General features: G+C 40.1%; 1 protein-coding gene and 1 long non-coding RNA gene across 8 annotated transcripts; one reads left to right on the top strand and one right to left on the bottom strand.

Moving 5' to 3' along the window:
* Window positions 1–819: 819 nt before the first annotated feature.
* Window positions 820–22,369, bottom strand: LOC111843328 (uncharacterized). Of its 5 annotated transcripts, none has more exons than XM_072702653.1 (15): window positions 22,246–22,369; window positions 10,337–10,443; window positions 10,183–10,242; window positions 9,882–10,095; window positions 9,648–9,723; window positions 9,202–9,539; window positions 8,876–8,949; window positions 8,693–8,745; window positions 8,245–8,442; window positions 8,074–8,160; window positions 7,691–7,944; window positions 7,483–7,611; window positions 6,694–6,828; window positions 6,420–6,540; window positions 820–1,398 (listed from the first exon to the last, which is right to left on the bottom strand). In XM_072702653.1, exons 1-15 carry the CDS (start codon window positions 22,297–22,299, stop codon window positions 1,196–1,198), a joined length of 2,103 nt encoding a protein of 700 aa, XP_072558754.1. In that variant the 5' UTR covers window positions 22,300–22,369; the 3' UTR covers window positions 820–1,195. The 5 variants fall into 5 exon arrangements, with proteins under 5 accessions (XP_072558754.1, XP_072558752.1, XP_072558753.1 ...); XM_072702651.1 differs by lacking the exon at window positions 22,246–22,369 and adding an exon at window positions 11,346–11,610 and having other exon boundaries at window positions 821–1,398; window positions 7,483–7,599; XM_023810821.2 differs by lacking the exons at window positions 820–1,398; window positions 22,246–22,369 and adding exons at window positions 5,555–6,101; window positions 11,346–11,607.
* LOC140580928 (uncharacterized) lies at window positions 2,198–5,621 on the top strand. Of its 3 annotated transcripts, XR_011984069.1 has the most exons (6): window positions 2,198–3,877; window positions 3,973–4,018; window positions 4,114–4,205; window positions 4,381–4,491; window positions 4,712–4,985; window positions 5,201–5,621. It is a non-coding gene; the product is annotated as an uncharacterized lncRNA (long non-coding RNA). The 3 variants fall into 3 exon arrangements; XR_011984068.1 differs by having other exon boundaries at window positions 4,381–4,985; XR_011984070.1 differs by having other exon boundaries at window positions 4,114–4,226; window positions 4,381–4,985.
* Window positions 22,370–23,238: the final 869 nt, after the last annotated feature.

Here is a 23,238-nt window from a genome sequence, read left to right as displayed (position 1 = left end):
AAATACCTCCTTTGCAATAAGTCAGTTAGTGAAATTTCTTCCCTGCTAGATGTTCCACGGTGTTACGGGCCGTGAGCTGTGTCATGTAATACGTAGCGTTAGGAAGATACGCACCGTAAGTTTCGGAATGATGCCTGCAGGTTCTTCGGATGTCCTGCCCACTCGCCCATTTGTCAGCTCCTCTTTCGACTCCGCCTTCTCGACCTGTCCCGCCTCCCTTGCCTTCGGAGCAGTTTCCGGTTCACCGACAGAAGAGGTCGCCGCTTCGTCACTTCGGGTGCTCGCTGCTCACTTCTTGCCTGTTAGCTCACTCTCCCTTCGCTTTGCCTTTGCGTGATTGCTCTCGTATATGACTGTTTTGTCCCTGGTTTTCCGATTCTCGCTTTGCCCCTTCACCCCGGTTTTGACTGCTCGCCTGGTTTTGATCTATTGTCTGTACTTTGACTTTGCCTCTTCGTTATTCCCTCGGATACATTTGCTTTGGCTGTGTGTTTGCTTGTTTGTCTATCACTAGGTGTGTGTAAGGAGTGATTGCTTTTTAGGATTAGCTTTGATTGGAGTTGTATTCGGTAGATGTGTTTTGTTTGTTTCTTTGGCCCTTGACACTCCTTAAGTCTGTTATACCTAGTGCTTGTAAAGTGTCTGTGGAAAAAAAAACTATAAAAACCATAAAAAAAGATTCCCTTTGTGTCCCGTGTTCCCTTCTCCTAGCCCCTGGTTGTCTTGTCCTTCCCATTTCCTCCTTCCCTTCCACGCTGTTAGGCTCCAACCCTAGACAGGAGCATAATAACGGTCAACTGTAAGTGGTATTATTGCAAAGTGGAAGCATTTAGTAACAACAGAAACAGAAACTCAGCCGTGATGTGGCAGGCCACAAAAAGCAATAATGTGATTCAACTTCATCTGTATATTGCATTTGCACCACATTGTATCTCGTTGCATGATGAAGCACGCAGGAGTTGGGGCAAACAAGAGAAACCAGAAAGAAACAGGATCACACAGGAATCAAAACAGGGAGTACAGAGGGGCAGGCTACATGCAGGATAGACATCAATGATAGGACTTGGGAGCAAAGGCTTGAGAAACCTTGGGAGGAACCAGATTCAAAGGAGCTCATTGTCCAGAAGCCAGCAGAGGAAGTCAAATGGGCAAGATGGCAAAATCCTAATTTATACAGTCAAAGTTTTTAGATATGTCAATGTGGCAGGATGGTGATAGCACACAAGTGCTGGTGCTGCTTCTGATGGCATGATGAAGAGTGGAACAGCAGCAGGGCAGGCAGGAAGACATCACACGCAGAGGGGCAAGCAGGCTGGAAGGACATGACAGGTAGTAGAGGTGTCACAGGCAGCAGGGTAGGCAGAATATCTTGACTTCTGGGTCTCCAGGTAGGACACCCTAAGAGGGGTAGGGGAAAAAAGTGCATTATCTAAAGTAGGGGAGACCAGAGCCAATGCAAAGAGTTAGGTGAGTGCAATACAAAAGCCCTGGCACACAGCAAAATCAACAGACCCAAATCAACTCCAATAGAGTTAATTTCAACACTTTTAAAGTGTCTATATGGGTCCACACTCCAGGGTGTTATCTTAACATTCTTAAAAGTGTTGGCATTTTGACTATGTAAAAGAGTTAACAATGACTCCAGGTATAGTTAAAATTTAACACTACTTAACACTTTAAAGAGTTATATCTTATCAACACTTGTGTTGGGTGTCAGAAATCAAATCTCTAAGTGTTATTTTTCAACTCTATAGGAGTGACTCCTATTTTAACACGGTTATAATGTTAATTTTAACATTTTATATATATATAGCAATGAACTCAAAATCCATATAATTATAATAATAACAACAATATCACATACATTTTTTTTCATTTATTAAACAAGTGCACCACATTCAGTAAATAAAACAATAATTCATACAGGAGTTATCTGATAACTAATCAGTAGGTAACAGTATGGCACTATACAGTATATGTATGGAAGTAAATTAATGACAAAAGTCTTTGATGAAAAAATCACGTTGAATTACACTTATCGAATAAAAACGCATTGCATTAATGACGCTTTGAATTTTTGGGGACTGTAATTTAATATGTGTATATAATAAACGTGGAACATTTCAACTGAAAAATTTCAATTGTAATTTCATTGCCTAAATATTCAGTACAAAAATATTCGGCTTCCAAAATTCAGTTCCAAAACATACGTATTTTAAAGTGCATGTTTATAATTCAACTACATGAATTCAGTTCATTTAATTTCGCCTCAAAATAAATTTCAAAAGAACAAATTCAGTTGAAAATATTCCATGTGTTTAATTCGCATCTTTATTATTCAAGCAGTAACATTCAGTCCTCTTATTTCTGCTTTACAATATTCAGTCCCGTTATTTTCGCTGTTTCCAAATACGCTGCCAAAAATTCAGTGGTTTAAAATACGATCCGAAATTCAACCCTCTACATCCGGGACTAGCAGGATGAGCAATAGATTGCCGATAGAGTTCTCTTCGGGAACCGCGGTTAAAATGGAGCAAGCGGTAAATACAAGTACTGATGGACTTGGCAGCAGATTTTCGTTGATTGTGTTACTTATGTTTCTTGTCGTTTACTGGTCAATACGATAACTTTTTGCGCCCCCAACTAATAGGTTTTTATGTAAGTAATTCGCTAGCTGCATTAATTATCACCAAACTTATCTTGCTAACGTAAGATGCCTGCGGTCAACTACAAGGTTCGCTAGCTTGCAAGCTGGCCAGCTAGGTAGTTAGGATGGGATAGTAGTCGACTTGGGGACTGACAGGTCCGCCATGTCGGCGATGACAGCAGAAGGGACCTTAATAGCACTTTGAAAGTATGATATGCTTAATTAATTAAGGAAAAGACGGTGAAGATGAAACGGCATCCGACAGCTAGGGCTGGGCCGTGAAATATCGCGTCGCGTTTATGAACATTCATATCGTCATCAGTGTATAATATCGTAATAGTTATAATGCACTATTTATACAAATTCCATCAAGGTATGAGTCAGTTGCTGGCGCCCTTACCATTAAACCTGTTGCCAGCAGCTTTCATAACTGACTGTCGTTATCATAAATTTATCACGCTGATTTAAACTTTAAGGCTTCGTTATGGAAATATTAATACATTTTTAATGTGTTCGATACAGAGTAAGTACATTGTAAGTATTGTTTTTCCTTTAGCAGTTGCTGCTGAACTATGTGATGGAAAGACTCCACTCCCGCTTGGAGCATGCAGTTGGGCGTTAGCCCCTTGACCTTGATTACTTGGACTTTGTCTGCTCGCAGGAATGGGTTTTTTTAAGTGCAATTTCCAGCATAGTAACCATCCCACATAATATAACACAGGCTGTCACTGAACTGCTTCAATTAATCCAACGAAACCTGACATTCAGGGAGATGCCCACTGTGACTGTTCAGCAAGAGCAAGGACGAATGGGACGACCACGTATAATCATATCACCAGAACACATTGCAAATCTCTTGGATATGAATTTGTCTGTTCCTTACATTGCCAGGATTCTAGGAGTATGCCCACGCACAATATACAGAAGAATGGCAGAATGCAATCTCTCAGTCAGGGCACGATATAGCAGTTTTTCTGATGAAGAGTTAGATGCTTGTGTGACAGGTATTAAGCAACGCATGCCACATTGTGGATACAGAATGGTGAGAGCAGCGTTACAGGCCCATGGACATCAAGTACAGTTTGAACGCGTTAGAGCATCCATGCACCGGGTGGATACTGCTGGAGTGATATGTCGAATGACACAACTTGGCTGTGTCATTCGAAGGACATATTCTGTCTCCAGTCCCAGAGCATTGATGCACATCGACACCAATCATAAATTGATTCGGTATGTTTGTTAGGATGGTCCTTATTTTATTTTGCAAGCCTTGCTCTGAGAGTTGTGTATGTTTCTACTGTTTTTTTTTCTTTGTGATATTTCAGTTACAATATAATCATCTTCGGAGGTATAGATGGCTTTTCGCGCAAGGTAATTCTCAAGCTTAATTAGTGTTAGTTCCTTTGTATAATGTGTTGGATCATCACCAGCTTGCCCTCTGTTTTATTTTTACTTTATTTACACAGATAATGTACCTGGGTGCTGCTTCTAATAACCGGGCTTCAACTACCCTGGATTTTTTCCAAGAATCTGTGGAAACATTCGGCTTCCCACTTAAGTACACTTTTTATGATATAAGGTTTTATGCTTAAAACATTTTAATACATGGACATACTTTTAAAACTTCAATTAAAAAATTACCACCCGAGTCTTTAATAACAAGCTTAAATTTACACACTGGACTGTGAGCTTCAAAACTGTTCTATGCATAAATTTTTTTTTTTATATTGTAGGGTACGAGGTGACCAGGGTAGTGAAAATGTGGATGTAGCTCGCCTGATGTTTACAGTTCGTGGGACAGGAAGGGGCAGCTTTATTTCAGGGAAGAGTGTCCATAATCAGCGGTGAGTTAAGCTGGTCAAATAGTTTAATTCAGCATTTCTTAGTCCTATTCTATAAAGTGAGATTTTTCAGTTTGTCCAGATAACTTAAAATAACAAACCTCCTCTTATTGGACAGTCTTAACTTTTGGCTAATTTTTACCACTATTCATCCATCTCTACATGTAACCTGTCAGTGAACTGGGTACTTTGCCTGATAATGTTAATTGACCAATTTTCTCAGCATCGAGAGGTTATGGAGAGACATCTGGGCATCAGTAACGAATGTATATTATGATGTTCTACACTCCCTGGAAGAAGCTGGCTACCTTGATCTTTCAGACATGATTCACATCTTCTGTTGCCACTATGTGTTTCTTCCACGGCTTCAAAATGATCTGAATCTTTTTCGAGACACCTGGGACAATCACCCAATCCGCACAGAGGGCAACATGACCCCAAACCAGTTATGGACAATTGGAAGTATCCATCATCCTGTACTTGAACCTGACATAGAGGTATGCTGTATTTACTGCAGGCTTGACAGTATTAGCCAACTCTTTTGAGCAGGATATTTGTATATAGTTCAGTTAAATACTTAGTAAAGATTGCATTATGATAGAAATTTAACATTCATGCAGTTCAGTATTTATTGCTTTAAGAATTGTAAGTATTCCTTCATAGTCAATGGATATATAATGATCAAAGATCTAAAAGGATTTTAATTTTCTAGGGGTTGAGCATACCACACATTGACTGGGAGAGTAGTGGCCTCAGTCTTGATGTACACTCCAGTTTCATCCTTCCTACAATCGAGTCTCCCTTGAGTGATGGACAAATGGCAGCACTTCAAGAAACCGTAGACCCCAGAGCACCTTCACAGACCTTTGGTTGGGACATTTATTTAGCTGCGCTCCAGTTTTGTCAGTCAGTTCTCATAGAGTAATTTTTTTTTTTTGGTCTTTGCTTATTTTTGTATTATGTGTCACTTCATTTATGAAACTTGTCTTTTTACCAATTTCCGTCAGTAGTGCTTGACCAGGCAATAGCTGAAGATTGTATTATTTTTTCAAAAAGACCATTGTTTTATTTGAACTTTGTTTGCACATCCAGTGAGTACATTTACTGTAATGTAAATAAACAACTGTACCTTATAGTGCTTTCTTTTTGGCAACATATGATGATTCAGCTTCACTGTAGTGTTCCATAGTAACAGTATGTATAATGTCACAATAACATTAGTTTGGAAAATTTTTAAGGAATGGTATAGTAACTTGCTATACAATAGTACAATAACAACTCTAGCAGTAGCACAAATACTAACAAAAACTTACAGCACTGTAGTGCAGCAGCACCACAGTGCCATCAGTGCAAACTTAACATGTACCATACAGTCAAGCATTTAAGCATTTAAACATTACATATGACCAAAACCATATTTGCAGGAGCCTATGCACATCATCAAGTCCTTTTTAAAGGACTGGAAATCTGCATAGTGCCCTGGGAGCCTCAGGATATGGAAGCAGGTAGAGGATCTTGGGAGATCACCATTCATGACTTCCACTGTCAAATCTTCCCTTGCAACTTCCCATCCTTTAAAAACTTTAAAAGGTTCTTTAGGTCCTTGCTGGATGCTGGCATTACATAAAATCATTCTTATTACACAATGAGATCTTACAGCATATTGTTTCCTCAGTTGTTTTGCTACATATGACTGCAAAAAACTATGGTCTTAATATAAATTGTACATGCTGATATTTAGTTTTGAGACAACCATGAGATGCATCACTGAAGTGCTCATATTTATGCAGGAAGAGACATGAATGTCAGTACCATTGGTCTCCTTACAACTTGAAATTATGTAAAGTAGGCTTATGCTATTTAACATAGAATATACATACATAGGGCACAAATACACTTACTAAGATTTCCTGATACTGCAAAGGACATACCTGTCTCAATGAATTGCTTCAAGTACCCTGAGATCTGTTCCACTGTATCAGGTGAGCATTCGTTGTCATCATCATTTACACCGTCACAGTTTTTAGGCCAGGATACATGGGAAAGTACCATCTAAAGCATTAACAGAAATGAGTGCACGAGTCAGCTGTGGGCTTCCCATTACCAACAGCACAGCTATAAGGCATTTGACGGTCTGTATCAAGGGAGAGGAACATAACTGTTCCATTCTCTGATAAATAAAGATCACCCAGAAGTAAGCATTACATCAGGGGTGCATGAATCCTCAGATTCCATTGGGAAGAACACCACATCCTTTCTCTCAGTAAGAAGAGGCCAAACCAGGGTGTCCTTCAGTCGTCGTCTGATTTGTTTTATTTGGCGGGTTCTTCTCCCAAGAACCTACAATATGCATAAACATATGGAAACTGATTTAATTCCCATATTCAATAGGCTTGCGTGATATAAACATACTCAAATGAGTTTTTAGATTTATAAAAAAATTGTCAGAAAGCAATGTTGATAGATAACTTGTGTAGAGGAAAACAGCAAATAGGCAAGTGCTCATTGTTATACCCTCAAATCTCAGAAAAACATCCACACCTTATCCTCATGACAAAATTCAGTTGCACAGTAATTAGTTTAATTCTCACATTGCAATTAAAGGTCTACAGACCATATGGGAGTAAAACACACAAATGATATCCATAAAAAAAGATCGAAAGAGAAGGAGCAGAGAATAATGTGCCATAGAAGGATAAAAGATACCACATCAGACTACCATAGTACCATTTCAAGTATCCTTTAAAATCACTGTAAGCATTTTGCTAACAGCCATGATCAGGATACAATATAACATCATCTAGCTCAGAAATCACAACCAGGAATACAGACCAACAGATATCTAGGTTTACAATAAATATGTAAAGATTACAAATAAGATTACAGGCCTGTATACTTTCATACAACTTGTATAAAAATGTGATTAGAACCTTAATGAGATGTAATATGACAAATATTAGAAGAGAAACTTTGCATTCCTACAATTAAATTTACCGCATGTAACAGCAGGCGCTCATAAAGCCATCTTCTGTTTTCCTCTGTTGGACCAGGCAGATCCCAAGAGAGACAAAGTTCCAATACTTTTCTGTGTTGGTCCTCATTCAATGGAGACTGTCCATCAAGCTCCAAAGAGCAAATATATGAATATATACTTTGATATATACTGTGTGTATAATTGCCATGCAGCTACAAATATACATACCAAGGTGATGGTTTCTCGCAGATCAATATCTGGGCAGTCCTCCAATTGCAGTGTGGCTGTATCATGTGAACCAAAAAGTAGCACATGAACGAAAGCTCTGCTGACCCCTGCCAGACGTGGGCCCCCATGCAAGAAAGAGTGGCCTAGCATTCTGCCCGCCACTAGGAAAAGGTCGCTTTCAATTAGGAACTGGGATGAGGACGGCACCAAGTGGTCTGGCTGCCCTTCAAACAAGCAAGTTATTCCTGTGTTTCCTGTTCAAAGAAACATTACATTTTTCAATCCAGGTGTCAGACACAAACTACAGAGTGAAGTTCACAACAGGAAAATCTACTAAACAAGTGTCATGTATAAGGCACATTATTCTGTATTTCAGTGCATACCCATGTTCAAACTGAAACCATATTTGAGTTTTTCCAGAATTATGGAAAAAAAGTGCCTCGTGACTCCATCACCAATTGCAGCGTCTCCTAAAAGACAAGGACCAAATCAGGCATAAAGCTATACAATACAAACTACACACTTTGACAAACACATCTTAATTTACAATTCACCTTGAAGTTGGCATCTAACGGGACATGCCCACTCTATGTTTGTTTGCTTGTAGAAATTTATCAGTTCCCTCTCCTGTTGTTCAGTGCTTGATCTCAAATCCATGTACATGAAAAGAGGTTTCCCTGTCTCATGGAGACGGAGGATTTCACAAGTATACAAGTATGCAGCCATTTTAGGATCAGGGTGAGTCTTCCAATCTGGAAGGGAATCACAATTTCTTTAAATATTCTTCCAAATCAAGTTGTGTTAAAATTGATTTAGATCACCAATGAATGATATTTTGTTTTCTTTTCTGCTTCATTTGTCATTGTTTAACACAAGTTCATGAAGGGCCACAAAGCACAAACCCCTTAGCATAGCAGCCATAGCAAATACAATGGTAATATTCACATCATTCTTCTAAGCAGTGGTCAATTAGAGAAACCATAGATTAAACAAATTAGCCACCACTATCCAAATGAGTCACTTCCATTGAAATGTTCATTTCATCCTCCATTGTTCTACAATTTGGGAAAAGGAAACACACAAAAAAAAAAACAGTATTAGGAATCATAATTAACTTTTATGTATTCAGGCATATGGTAGTTTTATGTTGTAGAAAACATTTTTCATACAATATGTCTTGTATACCTTTCCCCACATCCACTTGCATGAACTTCCAACACATCAAGAGGCATTTCTTTTTCACATATAGGACAACAGGTCTATAATAAATGATAAATTACAAAAAGAGTAGATGGAGACAAAAATATTTAAATGAAAAATGCTGACATTCAAATGCATTAATCAATTACCATATTTTGCCTATGTTTTCTCAAATTATATCTAAAATGGATGATTAAGAATGTAAACATTTAGCAATTAAACAATTTAAAATGACAGACCATACAGTCTATACTTATGAGTTGATATAAGTTAACTACAAGTTACATTTTTACAGTACTGAAACAGCCTACCTGTACATTGTTCACATCTTCAGTGATGTGCTTAGTGTCACATTTCCCATCTTCCACCCTATCGTCATCGTCATCATCCACCACAACAACAGAACATGATTTAATATGTTCTGTTAGAACCTGGAGCGGATAAGACATGTTACACTTTTTGCACAGTGCCTTAGGCATGTTACGGAAGGCTTCAGAAGTTGCTGGCAAAGGTGCAGTATCCAACTCCTCCTGAAGAGGAGCTATGTAGAGGACTGAATTCTCTCCTGTTTTTGCAGATCTTATAATCCTGCCTGTATATCCACAGTCTGCAGGAGCCACTAGGATGAGTTTACGACTTCCCCATCCTCCTAGAAGTCATAACAACAAGAATTATACAGTATAACAAAATTATACATAACAAAAGATAACAAAATCAGCAAATTGCATTATATTTTGTTTTGGATAGGCAGTATTACCTCCTGCTTTGTACAGGAGCCATCCACCACTTATTCCTTCCAGTTTTGGATACAGCTCAATAAGGATATCGCATAACTGTAAATGATAAAACAACTCAATGCTATTTATCCAATTGCTACCACAAATGCTACTGTTGGTGTAAATGATGACTTATCAAGCTACTGTGAACTAACCTAAACATTCTGATTGATTTGGTCTAGTGGTTCAAGGTATTGGAATAGTAATTCCCTGACCTCTTCGTGTGTAATGCTTTCATCCAAGGTGGCAGTTCTCCGTCCTAATCCTGCCTGGGCATGGAGCAGCTGTTCGGGACCACTAGGACTTCGTTCACACTGGGTTGGCAGCAGGTGGAACATGACATTAAATGGTTTTTGTTTACTGGGCACAGGACACACTCCAGTAAAGCGCCGTTTTCCTCTCCGACTCAAAAACAATCCAGGAAATGACCTGTTGAAGAAAAATTAGTAACTGGCAGTGCAGTTGTTGTTATAATGCCTCTGATGTTATAAATGCATGAAAGTGTTATATATCCACCTTGTCATTTCTGCCTGGACAGATGCCGCTCTCTCGTTTTGGCCATCTTGTCTATTCGCTCTGCAGACATACATTAAAATGGAAATTCACAAAATTACTTAATTACTTTATTGAGATTTTCTCACATTAAAAAGAAGAACACATGAAATTTTACCTGATACTATCCCGACTGGTAGAAGGTCCTGCACTTCCTTGTCTTTGAAAATTTGACAGAAGAGACATAAGGTGTCTTGCCGACCTCAGTACTTCTTCACTGCCTCCCTTGTACCACAAACAACATGGGTACATTCAGATAATTTGACAAATTGACTAGAATCTCATTCCTTGGTCACTGCAACAAGCAGAACCAAGACTCTGGCCAGTTGTCATTTACTATATACAGCTAAAGAAACAGGCTATTCACAGCTTCAAACCAATAAACCATTACAAAGTTTGCATTATTGCAATGCTAGTTCAGGTTCTATCATACAATAGGCATATGTCCTAAAAAATTATATCACAATATTTTCAGAGATTTTCACCATGCCCATATTATAAAATTCATATATAGAAAACAATAAAATATAACAGGTGGTTTCGAGGTTTTCTGATTATCATTATGATGACCAAATTGTATTACTAATAGATATGGCGCGTGTGACTGGTTTAATGGTAAGGGCGCCAGCAACTGACTCATACCTTGATGGAATTTGTATAAATAGTGCATTATAACTATTACGATATTATACACTGATGACGATATGAATGTTCATAAACGCGACGCGATATTTCACGGCCCAGCCCTAGCTGTCGGATGCCGTTTCATCTTCACCGTCTTTTCCTTAATTAATTAAGCATATCATACTTTCAAAGTGCTATTAAGGTCCCTTCTGCTGTCATCGCCGACATGGCGGACCTGTCAGTCCCCAAGTCGACTACTATCCCATCCTAACTACCTAGCTGGCCAGCTTGCAAGCTAGCGAACCTTGTAGTTGACCGCAGGCATCTTACGTTAGCAAGATAAGTTTGGTGATAATTAATGCAGCTAGCGAATTACTTACATAAAAACCTATTAGTTGGGGGCGCAAAAAGTTATCGTATTGACCAGTAAACGACAAGAAACATACAGTAAGTAACACAATCAACGAAAATCTGCTGCCAAGTCCATCAGTACTTGTACTTACCGCTTGCTCCATTTTAACCGCGGTTCCCGAAGAGAACTCTATCGGCAATCTATTGCTCATCCTGCTAGTCCCGGATGTAGAGGGTTGAATTTCGGATCGTATTTTAAACCACTGAATTTTTGGCAGCATATTTGGAAACAGCGAAAATAACGGGACTGAATATTGTAAAGCAGAAATAAGAGGACTGAATGTTACTGCTTGAATAATAAAGATGCGAATTAAACACATGGAATATTTTCAACTGAATTTGTTCTTTTGAAATTTATTTTGAGGCGAAATTAAATGAACTGAATTCATGTAGTTGAATTATAAACATGCACTTTAAAATACGTATGTTTTGGAACTGAATTTTGGAAGCCGAATATTTTTGTACTGAATATTTAAGCAATGAAATTACAATTGAAATTTTTTCAGTTGAAATGTTTAACGTTTATTATATACACATATTAAATTACAGTCCCCAAAAATTCAAAGCGTCATTAATGCAATGCGTTTTTATTGATAAGTGTAATTCAACGTGTTTTTTTTCATCAAAGACTTTTGTCATTAATTTACTTCCATATATATGCTCTGGTTTCAGTCTCATTAGAGTATTGCTTGTCGAAAAGTCTAAAATAAGTAAGCTGTTCTAAGCACATGACAGTAAATTCAACATTTTGCTCCTCAATACAGTATGCGTTGAAGTGGTCATCAAAGTACAGTGTATCTACACTAGATGTTATCATGTAAGCATTCTCTTCATGTAGTATGATCTTGCAGATCTTTTTGAACACAGGGAGTTCATTGAATGTTCCAGAGGTTATGAACAAATGAACTTGATACTCAGTACCATAATTTCTGACCCAGTTGGTAGCTGAAACATCTGTAAATGCTCCTAAATTTACAAAGTGCTTTAATTTTGTAGGACCATACTCAAATCTTTAAAAATAATAATTCTCATAATAAAATTCCAATTGGCGCTGATGCTGTTTTACTAAAGATTTAGTGATATTTTTGAAGTTTTTTACAGACCTTTTAAAAAAATTATGTTTAGCCTCGAAACGCATGCACCACATATAAATAAGTGGGCCAATTTTTTTAATGCATCTTGGCTAGTGTACCATCATGTGGTACTTGGGTATTAACTTTCTATCAGGAAACTGTCACGGTGCGTAGCGCCCGGAGCGCAGACAAAGGAGCAGGGAGCCAGGGATCAGGAACACGGGGTTTAATTGACAGAATGGTAGGCAAGAACAGACTGACATTACACGCTACAATACAATGACGGATCTGGGAGACAGTGGGAGACGCAGACTCATATACATCAAACTAGCCAGAAATAACAGGACACAGGTGATCACAATCAGGAATTAACACGAGGTAACGAGGGGTCGTGGCACACACGAGGATCGTACGGAGCTGGGCGTGACAGAAACAATGATTTAAACAAATTATGATGATCACAGATCAAATGTTTTAAATAACATATCATTCCTTCTTTTACAATGAGGGAGAATACAATATTAACAATTTGTATGAGAAGGAGAAGAAAGTTCCAGTAGTTATTGTCCCTTTCAATGATATCACCAAATAACAGGGGAGTGTTGCGAAGAAGACACCAAGACTGAATAGCATTTAAGCCAAGCTGTTTGCTGTTATCTTCTAGTTTCAATGCTGCTGATTTGTTTTTACGTTCTGTGTAATCATAATTGAAGCTTTGTATCCTATAAATCAATGTGTTTACAGAGATATACCCATTTTTAACAAGATACTGAAAGACCAGCTTAAGCTCATACTGTACGTGCATTATGTCAACTGCATAATTGTCAGTGCTATGAAAATACTGTAATGAATTGAACACACAAGACTTTTTAACACCATAGCAGACCCCCCGCCCAGCCCAAACCGAACCCCCCAATCCGCCTAGCAGGGCCCAGAGCGTCCCAAGATTCTCCGGACTGCCCGCCAGGGCCCCACCACGGCGCAGCAGAGCCAAGCACCACCCGGCCCGCGGCCCAAGAGATGAGGCCGCCCACACCCGCCAGGGCCTCCCGAAACCCCCATGATGGATCTTCTACCCGGCGGGCCACCCCACCCGCGCAGGGCCAGAGACAGAGAGTTAGGGGGGGCCCCTCAGCCCCTATCCCCTCCCCGACCCATGTTGGTGTGAAGTGTGCATGTATATGTGTGAGAGAGTTGTGTGTTTATGTCTACAATGCATTAAAATTAGTGGGTATGAGGGGGTTCGGGTATGAGGGCCCCACCACTGGCAGATGGCAGAGTCCCCCATCCCCCTCCCCGCACCCCCAAGGCCCTAATGTAATAGGGACTGTGTATATGACTAAGGTGCAAAAAGTGGGCGAGCAGTTGAGGCATGGGCACCCCACCGCTGGCAGACGGCAAAGCCCCACCTGCCTCAACCCACCTCCTCAGCCCTAGTGTCATGTGGTGTCTAACATGCAAGTAAAAAATCAAGCCCTAGTGTTGTGTGAAATGTGGTGTTGGGCCCAGGGGAGCAATAAGGGCGTGCCAGGAGTGGACCCCCCCGGCACCGGGGCCAGATCCCCAACTGGTCCAGATTAGTCCCCCATCCCCGACCCCGCACAGCCGGCAGGGACGGCCAACCGAGGTGTAATCTACTTAGATTTCCAGAAGGCCTTTGATGTTGTCCCCCACAAATGGCTCTTGCTTAAGCTTAAAGCTGCAGGGATTTTAGGAACTGTAGCAGCTTGGATCGAAAACTGGTTAACAGACAGGAAGCAGTGAGTCGTTATTAGGGGCACAATGTCACAGTGGGCCTGCGTTCATAGTGGGGTACCGCAGGGTTCAATTTTAGGACCACTATTGTTCCTAATTTACATTAATGATATTGACAGCAATACATACAGTAAACTGATTAAATTTGCAGATGACACCATGTTGGGTGGTGTAGCAGATACTGAACTAGCAGCACAGAGGTTACAATGGCATCTTGATTTAATTAGCAACTGGGCTGATACCTGGTAGATGAAATTTAACATAGATAAATGTAAGGTAATCCATGCAGGGAGCAGAAATATAAAGTACAGATATTTTATGGGTTCCACTGAAATAAAGGTAGCTGATTATGAGAAAGACCTCGGGTGTATGTTGTTGCTTCCATGTCCCATAAGTGGAAATTAGTGGGAGAACATTTTTAAAAGAATTTTTGAAAAAATACATTTTTACACAGCGTGTAGTTAGGGTATGGAATAGTCTTCCTGTTAGTGTAACGCAAGCTAAAACCCTGGGGTCCTTTAAATCAGAGCTAGATAAGATTTTAACAACTCTGAGCTATTAGTTCAGTTTTCTCCAAACGAGCTTGATGGGCCGAATGGCCTGCTCTCGTTTGTGAATTTCTTATGTTCTTATGTGTTCTTTCTTGGCAATAAAATCAAGATATTGTAATGACTCAGGTCCTCATAAAGAAAGCATTGGTCAAATAATGATGCAGGCCAAGGTGGGGATGGTGTGGCCAAGACATTTGCATAGCCCGGAGGTACTGAGCTGTCTGTCGGTTTTGAAATCTCACTCTTTGTCGGAAATATGGATGAACATTTTTTTCTCAACCCATATGATTTTAAACTTGTTAAATGATCCCTCTCAAACCCAGAAAGACCACTTCCTACAGGTAGTGAGATCTTGTGGTGGGGGACATGGTGGGACAGTGTGTGTTTATAAAAGGATGCATTGTTGAACTTTTCCATTTACTCTGGTGGTATTGGTGCTCCAGCACAGCTCATTAGTGACTGTCAGGCAAAAGAACTTGAAACTGTAGACCCTCTCCTCTGCGTCACTATTTATGTAGAGTAGGGTGTGCTTGTGTCATGCTGTCTTACTAAAGTCCATTATTGAGTCCTTAGTTTTTTTAATGTTTAGAGCAAGGTTGTGACTATTACACCGTGCAACCAGCTCCTGTACCTCATTCCTACAATATCAATCAAAAGTTTGTACATGCCAAGCCACCTACAAAAGAGAGTGATAGAGTGTCGCATCACATGACCTGGCCACCTGACCAAAAACTAGTAGATATGGTTTTGGAGGAGTTTGGCCAGAAAGTGAAGGAAAATTTGTCAATGAGTACTCAGAATATGTGTGGGATCTCCTTCAGGACACCTGGAAAAACATCTCAGGAAGCCACCTTATGAAACTGGCGTAGAGGAGACAGTAGGGTCAGCCAGTCCCTGGAGCAATTGGGGTTAAGGGCCTTGTTCAAGGGCTCAAGGGTGAGATCACTCTACCGACCAAGAAATTTGAACCATGTATATGCAGACTCATCATTGTTTGTTATAAGACCAAGAACTGTGGTATCATCTGCAAACTTGACAATAAGGTTAGAGTCACAGACAAGAGATCAGTCATGTGTGCAAAGGGTATAGAAAAATGAGCTAAGCACACATCCTTGTGAAACGCTGGTGTATCAGGATCAGTCCCTGTTTTGTCTGTTGTTTCCCTGTTTGGCCAGCAGGTGTTGCTGGCCATCCCATTCTTTTCCCTGTGTGTCTCAAGGTTTAGTACCTCTTAGTCGCTTTTGTTTTCTGCTGCTCCCTGGGCTGCCACATGGCTGAATGGGCTGAGTACGTGGCCGAGTATACATGCTCCCTAACCGTCAAGGGTTCAAGACTTCTAATTTGCCCCATAACCATAACATTTGACAGGTACACATATGAGTACCACAGGCCTGTAATCATTAAGGCATGTGACAACTGACTGTTCAGGAACTGGAATTATTGTAGATGTTTTAAAGCAGGCAACGTGTGGCTAAGCCTGTGTGCCTATAATCAGAAGGTCACTGGTTCAAACCCAGCCTCAGAATGTCTGCAGCTCCTTGAGCAAGGCCCTTAACCCCCAGCTCCCTGGGTGCCCCAACAGGGGGCTGCCCCTTGCGGACAGCTTACTCTCCAAAGAGCAAGTTGAGAGAGGTGTAAAGACAATTTCCCCATGGGGATCAATAAAGTATCAATTATTATTATTGTTGTGACGTGACACAGGATGATGCCAAAGAAAGGTTAATGATGTTTGTGAAGAGAGCACAGGCAGGGGACTCTGGTAGGGATGTCACTCCACAACCCCAGTGTCCATCCAAAGGAAACAATGACCCCAAACACATATCTGTGTGCTGTGGGAAGAACCCCAGGGAAACACAACACAGAAAGAACATGCAGACTATGTATATACACCCATACAGTGAATGTGGGAATCAAGCCCCCGCAGAACCAGTCTCCCTTACTTTCTGATCAGAAAAATCAATGCCTGTTACAGACAGTGGTGGATGTTGATTTTTAAAATGAGGGGACCATGCTGTACACAGTAGGTATTTTAGTAAGCCAGCTACTTGCATGTAAATTCTGCTCTCATTCACCAAGGGACTTCCTTAGAATGAAGTCAGCATTAACTACAGTGTCTGCCATATTACTTCAAAGCCTCTAGCTCAGCCTGAACACATACTGTACACAGCTCAGTTAGCAAGCTAACTAACTAATCTAGGCCCACTAAAAATCACAGAACATGAAAATTAAACAAACAAAAACTTAAAACTCAATGACAATGACTTTACAATATTTACAAATACCAATGCCTAAAGATGAAATATGAAATGATAAACTGTCACTCAGCAATTTCAACAAAATGCTTCTGTGTATCTGCATGCAACAGAATGAATGCTACAAGCCAAACCTGGCCAACACTATGTAAAAGCTGTGAGTATTAGTGTTATTCGCAGTTAATCCTGTCTTGTGCAGAGAAGTCTGGATTCCTGGTGAGTTCAAAATATCTGACTTGAAAGCAAGTTTACCTATCCAATTAATGTTGCCTAAACAAAAACCTATGCATGAAGTTCTTATATAAAAAGTAATACATGAAATGTAAATACACAAGATATATTAAGTAAAATCTAGATAAAGAATTCAAGGCATAAAACATAATTAGGATGTAAAATACAGTTGCATTTGGGCTATTATGGAATCAAATTTGTACCAATATTACTGATCGAAACTTTTTTTAACATCAACCAAAAACAAGACTTTGAGAAATAATAAAACTCACTGAAGCAAAAAGAAAAAAGTCATTTCTAAATAAAATTTATAACTTGCAAACAAATAATTGGTCGTTTACTTTTTTGATAATATGTCCTTTTGTTTGTCCAGCTTTCTTGTTTGCGCTGTTGGCTTTCTCATTACATTACCAGCTATTTTGCTTACGCTGCCTGACTTTTGCACTGCCTGAGTTTTTGCTTGTTGTTCTGGCCCAAAACTTTTGCATGGGTGGGTTTTTTTAGGAGTGCCCTCCCACTGGCTAATGGATTTCTGAGTGACAGCTCAGTTTTAGAGCTCTAAAAGCTGAAATTACTAATCTGCAGGATAGTAAGGGTCTTATAATTGAAAACGACATTGACATAGTAAATGAGTTCAATGATAGTTTTGCACGGGTATTCACTGTCGAGGACACTAGTAACTTACCAGTTCTTATTACTAATCCAACATCGTCTATAACTAATATATACACTCACCTAAAGGATTATTAGGAACACCATACTAATACGGTGTTTGACCCCCTTTCGCCTTCAGAACTGCCTTAATTCTACGTGGCATTGATTCAACAAGGTGCTGAAAGCATTCTTTAGAAATGTTGGCCCATATTGATAGGATAGCATCTTGCAGTTGATGGAGATTTGTGGGATGCACATCCAGGGCACGAAGCTCCCGTTCCACCACATCCCAAAGATGCTCTATTGGGTTGAGATCTGGTGACTGTGGGGGGCATTTTAGTACAGTGAACTCATTGTCATGTTCAAGAAACCAATTTGAAATGATTTGAGCTTTGTGACATGGTGCATTATCCTGCTGGAAGTAGCCATCAGAGGATGGGTACATGGTGGTCATAAAGGGATGGACATGGTCAGAAACAATGCTCAGGTAGGCCGTGGCATTTAAACGATGCACAATTGGCACTAAGGGGCCTAAAGTGTGCAAGAAAACATCCCCCACACCATTACACCACCATCACCAGCCTGCACAGTGGTAACAAGGCATGATGGATCCATGTTCTCATTCTGTTTACGCCAAATTCTGACTCTACCATTTGAATGTCTCAACAGAAATCGAGACTCATCAGACCAGGCAACATTTTTCCAGTCTTCAACTGTCCAATTTTGGTGAGCTCATGCAAATTGTAGCCTCTTTTTCCTATTTGTAGTAGAGATGAGTGGTACCCGGTGGGGTCTTCTGCTGTTGTAGCCCATCCGCCTCAAGGTTGTGCGTGTTGTGGCTTCACAAATGCTTTGCTGCATACCTCGGTTGTAACGAGTGGTTATTTCAGTCAAAGTTGCTCTTCTATCAGCTTGAACCAGTCGGCCCATTCTCCTCTGACCTCTAGCATCAACAAGGCATTTTCGCCCACAGGACTGCCGCATACTGGATCTTTTTCCCTTTGCACACCATTCTTTGTAAACCCTAGAAATGGTTGTGCGTGAAAATCCCAGTAACTGAGCAGATTGTGAAATACTCAGACCGGCCCGTCTGGCACCAACAACCATGCCACGCTCAAAATTGCTTAAATCACCTTTCTTTCCCATTCTGACATTCAGTTTGGAGTTCAGGAGATTGTCTTGACCAGGACCACACCCCTAAATGCATTGAAGCAACTGCCATGTGATTGGTTGATTAGATAATTGCATTAATGAGAAATTGAACAGGTGTTCCTAATAATCCTTTAGGTGAGTGTATATAACTGAAGCTGATGTTTTGCAAAGCCTAGCTAAGCTCAAAATAAATAAATCACAGGGCCCTGATGGCATCTTACCTATAGTGTTAAAAGAGATGAGGGATATTATTTGCCGACCCTTAACATTACTGTTTCAAAAATCCTTATCTGAAGGTGTGGTACCTTCTGATTGGAAGCATGCCAACATAACGCCCATTTTCAAAAAAGGGGATAGAAGTAATTTGTCAAACTATAGGCCAATCAGTCTAACTTGTATAACTGGTAAAGTTATGGAGGCTATAATCAAAGAGAAAATGGTAGATTACCTGGACTCAAATAACATTTTGAGGGATAGCCAGCATGGATTTAGGAGAGGTAGATCCTGTTTAACAAATCTGTTGGAGTTCTTTGAGGAAGCTACTCAGGAAGTTGATGATAAGAAGGCCTATGATGTCATCTATTTAGATTTCCAAAAGGCTTTTGATGTTGTTCCCCACAAGAGGCTCTCACTTAAACTCAAAGCGACAGGTATTTTAGGAACTGTAGCGACTTGGATTGATAACTGGTTAACGGATAGGAAGCAGCGAGTAGTTATAAGAGGCTCGATGTCACAGTGGGCCTGCGTTCATAGTGTGGTACCGCAGGGTTCAATTTTATCCTTATCACCCTCTGCAGAGTTGCCAGCCTGCTTTTGTGCACCTTGTGATCATTACCGATAAGCAGGGAGGCTTGCTTTCTTCAGTTTCCTCAGATAGAGGATGCATTGTTGAACTTTTCCATTTACTCTGGTGGTATTGGTGCTCCAGCACAGCTCATTAGTGACTGTCAGGCAAAAGAACTTGAAACTGTAGACCCTCTCCTCTGCGTCACTATTTATGTAGAGTAGGGTGTGCTTGTGTCATGCTGTCTTACTAAAGTCCATTATTGAGTCCTTAGTTTTTTTAATGTTTAGAGCAAGGTTGTGACTATTACACCGTGCAACCAGCTCCTGTACCTCATTCCTACAGTATCAATCAAAAGTTTGTACATGCCAAGCCACCTACAAAAGAGAGTGATAGAGTGTCGCATCACATGACCTGGCCACAAATGTAAGGTACTCCATGTAGGGAGCAGAAATATAAAGTCCAGGTATTTTATGGGACCTACTGAAATAAAGGTAGCTGATTATGAGAAAGACCTTGGTGTGTATGTTGATGCTTCCATGTATCATTCTCGCTAGTGCGGGGAAGCAATAAAAAAGGCCAATAGGATGTTGGGGTATATCTCCAGGTGTGTGGAGTTTAAGTCAAGGGAGGTAATGCTAAGATTATACAATTCCTTGGTGAGACCTCACCTAGAATATTGTGTACAGGTTTGGTCACTATATCTTAAAAAGGACATAGCGGCCTTAGAAAAGGTGCAGCGTAGGGCCACAAGAATGATTCCTGGTCTTAGAGGAATGTCATACGAGGAAAGGTTATTTGAGCTAAATCTGTTAAGCCTCAAGCAAAGGAGACTGAGGGGGGACATGATCCAGGTCTATAAGATTCTAACAGGTTTGGATGCTGTTCAACCGAATAGTTACTTCAGCATTAGTTCAAATACAAGAACTCGTGGCCATAGGTGGAAATTAGCGGGAGAACATTTCAAACTGGATTTAAGGAAGCACTTCTTTACACAGCGTGTAGTCAGAGTATGGAATAGTCTTCCTGATAACGTAGTGCAAGCTGAATCCTTGGGTTCCTTTAAATCAGAGCTAGATAAGATTTTAACAACTCTGAGCTATTAGTTAAGTTCTCCCCAAGCGAGCTCGATGGGCCGAATGGCCTCCTCTCGTTTGTATAGTTCTTATGATCTTATGTTCTTATGTCCCTTGGATGAAATTTTTTTTATTATCTACTATACTATACTATAAGATATACCATAAGAAACAAAATGGGTGATATTTGGCATACCTGTTGAACCCTATTTCAATCCTAAATCTCGTTGATGTGGAGGACTGCAATATTATTGAACTGTTAATGTCTCTGAAGACCATGCCCACTATGCCATTAAAGGCCTCATCAAAACCAAACATCCACAACTACAGCAAAAATGTCTGCTCAATAGTATCAAATACCTTTTAGAAATCTAAAAACAGAATAGAGTCTTCTTCAATTAAATGTTCATAGTCCACAAGATCCTTAATAAGCCTGACATTATTGCTGATGTGATGATGTCATGAAGCCTGACTGTGATTCATTTATAATTTGATCCAATACCTGCTTTAGTCTTATAGCAAAAACCAAGGTCTATAGTCCACATTTAACAAAAGTAATTGGGCACCACATTTCTATAAATAAATGGTCTTTACCAGATTTGGGAATTACATAAAAATGCACATTGTTTCACTGTTGCAGTAAGTTCCTTGTAGTTGACACAACTATATTAAGCATTAAAATAAAGGACTTTTAATAATCTCCAAAAAGTGTAAATTAAATTTCACTCATTATTCATCAGTGCCATATGATTTGGACTTATTTGTTGAAAAACAGCCTCAGTGACCTTATCCAAGATTAAGTTTGCATCACAATTAATTTTAGCATCATCAGTAATTACGTGTAAGGCTTCCGAATTTCCATTCAAATATTTACCACAGTCTACTTCACTACATTTATTAGTACTGTATACAAGTTTTTAAAAAATGCGACACAAAATGAGACGTTTTTCAGGGTCCGTACAAGGTGCACCATCAATTGTAAGAGCCAGCAAAGGCCGTTTTTTGTAGTTTCTATTCTCCAAAGCAAAATAGTACGCCGTGTTCTTTTCACCATCTCAAGCCATTTGGCACGACATCTTAAGAACGTACTTTACGGGGTTATCAACTTTAGTTCGAGACAAGTCTGCACACAAATGCAAACGCATTTATTATGTATGTAAAAGTTCTATTACCTTGTAAATAGTCTGTAGGGTTAGCAAACTACCACAATGCTTTTGACATATATAATATTAGGTTTATAATGGAATAATACAGATTCGTCGTAACATTTATTAGGTGAGCGTTAGAGTCTAAAGTGTCACGCAGTGTTGCCAACTTAGCGACTTTGTCGCTATATTTAGCGAGTTTTTAGACCTCTCTGGCGACTCGTTTTCAAAAAAGCGACTAGCGACAAATCTAGCGACTTTTTCTAGTGTTATTAGAGACTTTTGGAGACTCTGACGTGGAAGCACGTATCGTTCTTACTCTCCACACCGAGCAGCGGGTACTACCGTGGGCTCGCCTCCCGTCCCAAAGCATTCACAGGCGGACAGTCCTCACGCAGCAGCCCCACCCAGCTGCAGTCAGAGCAAGAAATGTTCACCTTTCTGCGTCCAGACTTCAAATGAATTGCGCATGCGCGAAGCCACCACTGGCTGTTCCTGCCAAAAAATTATGACAGTTTCTATGACATTCCGCCAGAGTGTCTCTTTGGGGTCACTTTTGCCGGTCCCAAGCCCGGATATAGCAGTGCTTGAAGTGGGAAAAAATAAGTGCAGGAACTCTAATTTTCCGACATTTGACATTTGTGCGGTGAAAAAAAAATCAAGTCTTTAGGATGTGTTGGTTCAAAAACTATTTTAATTTAATCATTCTTCCAAGCAATAACCTATAGGCATAGGCTACTTTTTTCTAATTCACAAATGGAGTACTGAAAAATCATTAAAACAACATGAACCAGACCAGTGTGATACTTGTAGGCCTAACAATAGACTAGGGCTAAAGCTGATGCGATTGGTTGTGGATGCATATGATAGGACACTGTCGTGGCTCGTGGGTAATGTAGTCTTTTATCGGTCTTGTGATATTGTCTATTCTCGGGCCACTGTCGCTGCGTCGGATCAGTTTCAGTAAGTACCGGAACGCAGAAAAAAGTGGCGGAACCCAAAAGACGAAAATACAGAAGTTCCAGAACTGCGTTCCGGCCCACTTCAAGCACTGGGAAGAGGGTTGGAATTATGATATAAAAAACAAGAATCGACAGAAGAAAGTTCATTTGCAGTTCTAAACGTATTTAGGGTGTTTTTTAACCACTTTTTGTCTCTCCCACGACATTATTCCTCTCTCCTACAGCGTCCATTATAATTACATGCACATTATGCAAATTAGGCGATGGCGTCATTTAGCGACTTCTAGCGACTTTTGGGACAACCAATAGCGACATTCCTTGCTGAGGAGTTGGCAACAGTGGTGTCACGC

This window comes from Paramormyrops kingsleyae, chromosome 19 (assembly GCF_048594095.1).
Source record: "Paramormyrops kingsleyae isolate MSU_618 chromosome 19, PKINGS_0.4, whole genome shotgun sequence".
Taxonomy (NCBI): Eukaryota; Metazoa; Chordata; class Actinopteri; order Osteoglossiformes; family Mormyridae; genus Paramormyrops; species Paramormyrops kingsleyae.
This window is presented reverse-complemented; position numbering and strand designations above follow the sequence as displayed.

Coding starts and splice junctions, on each gene's coding strand:
- LOC111843328 (XM_072702651.1), bottom strand. CDS start 11,573: ATGTGTTTAATTCGCATCTTTATTATTCAAGCAGTAACATTCAGTCCT. Junction 8,950..9,201: donor AAGATGTGAACAATGTACAG/GTAGGCTGTTTC, acceptor CATTTATTATAG/ACCTGTTGTCCTATATGTGA. Junction 8,746..8,875: donor GCAAGTGGATGTGGGGAAAG/GTATACAAGACA, acceptor CCCAAATTGTAG/AACAATGGAGGATGAAATGA.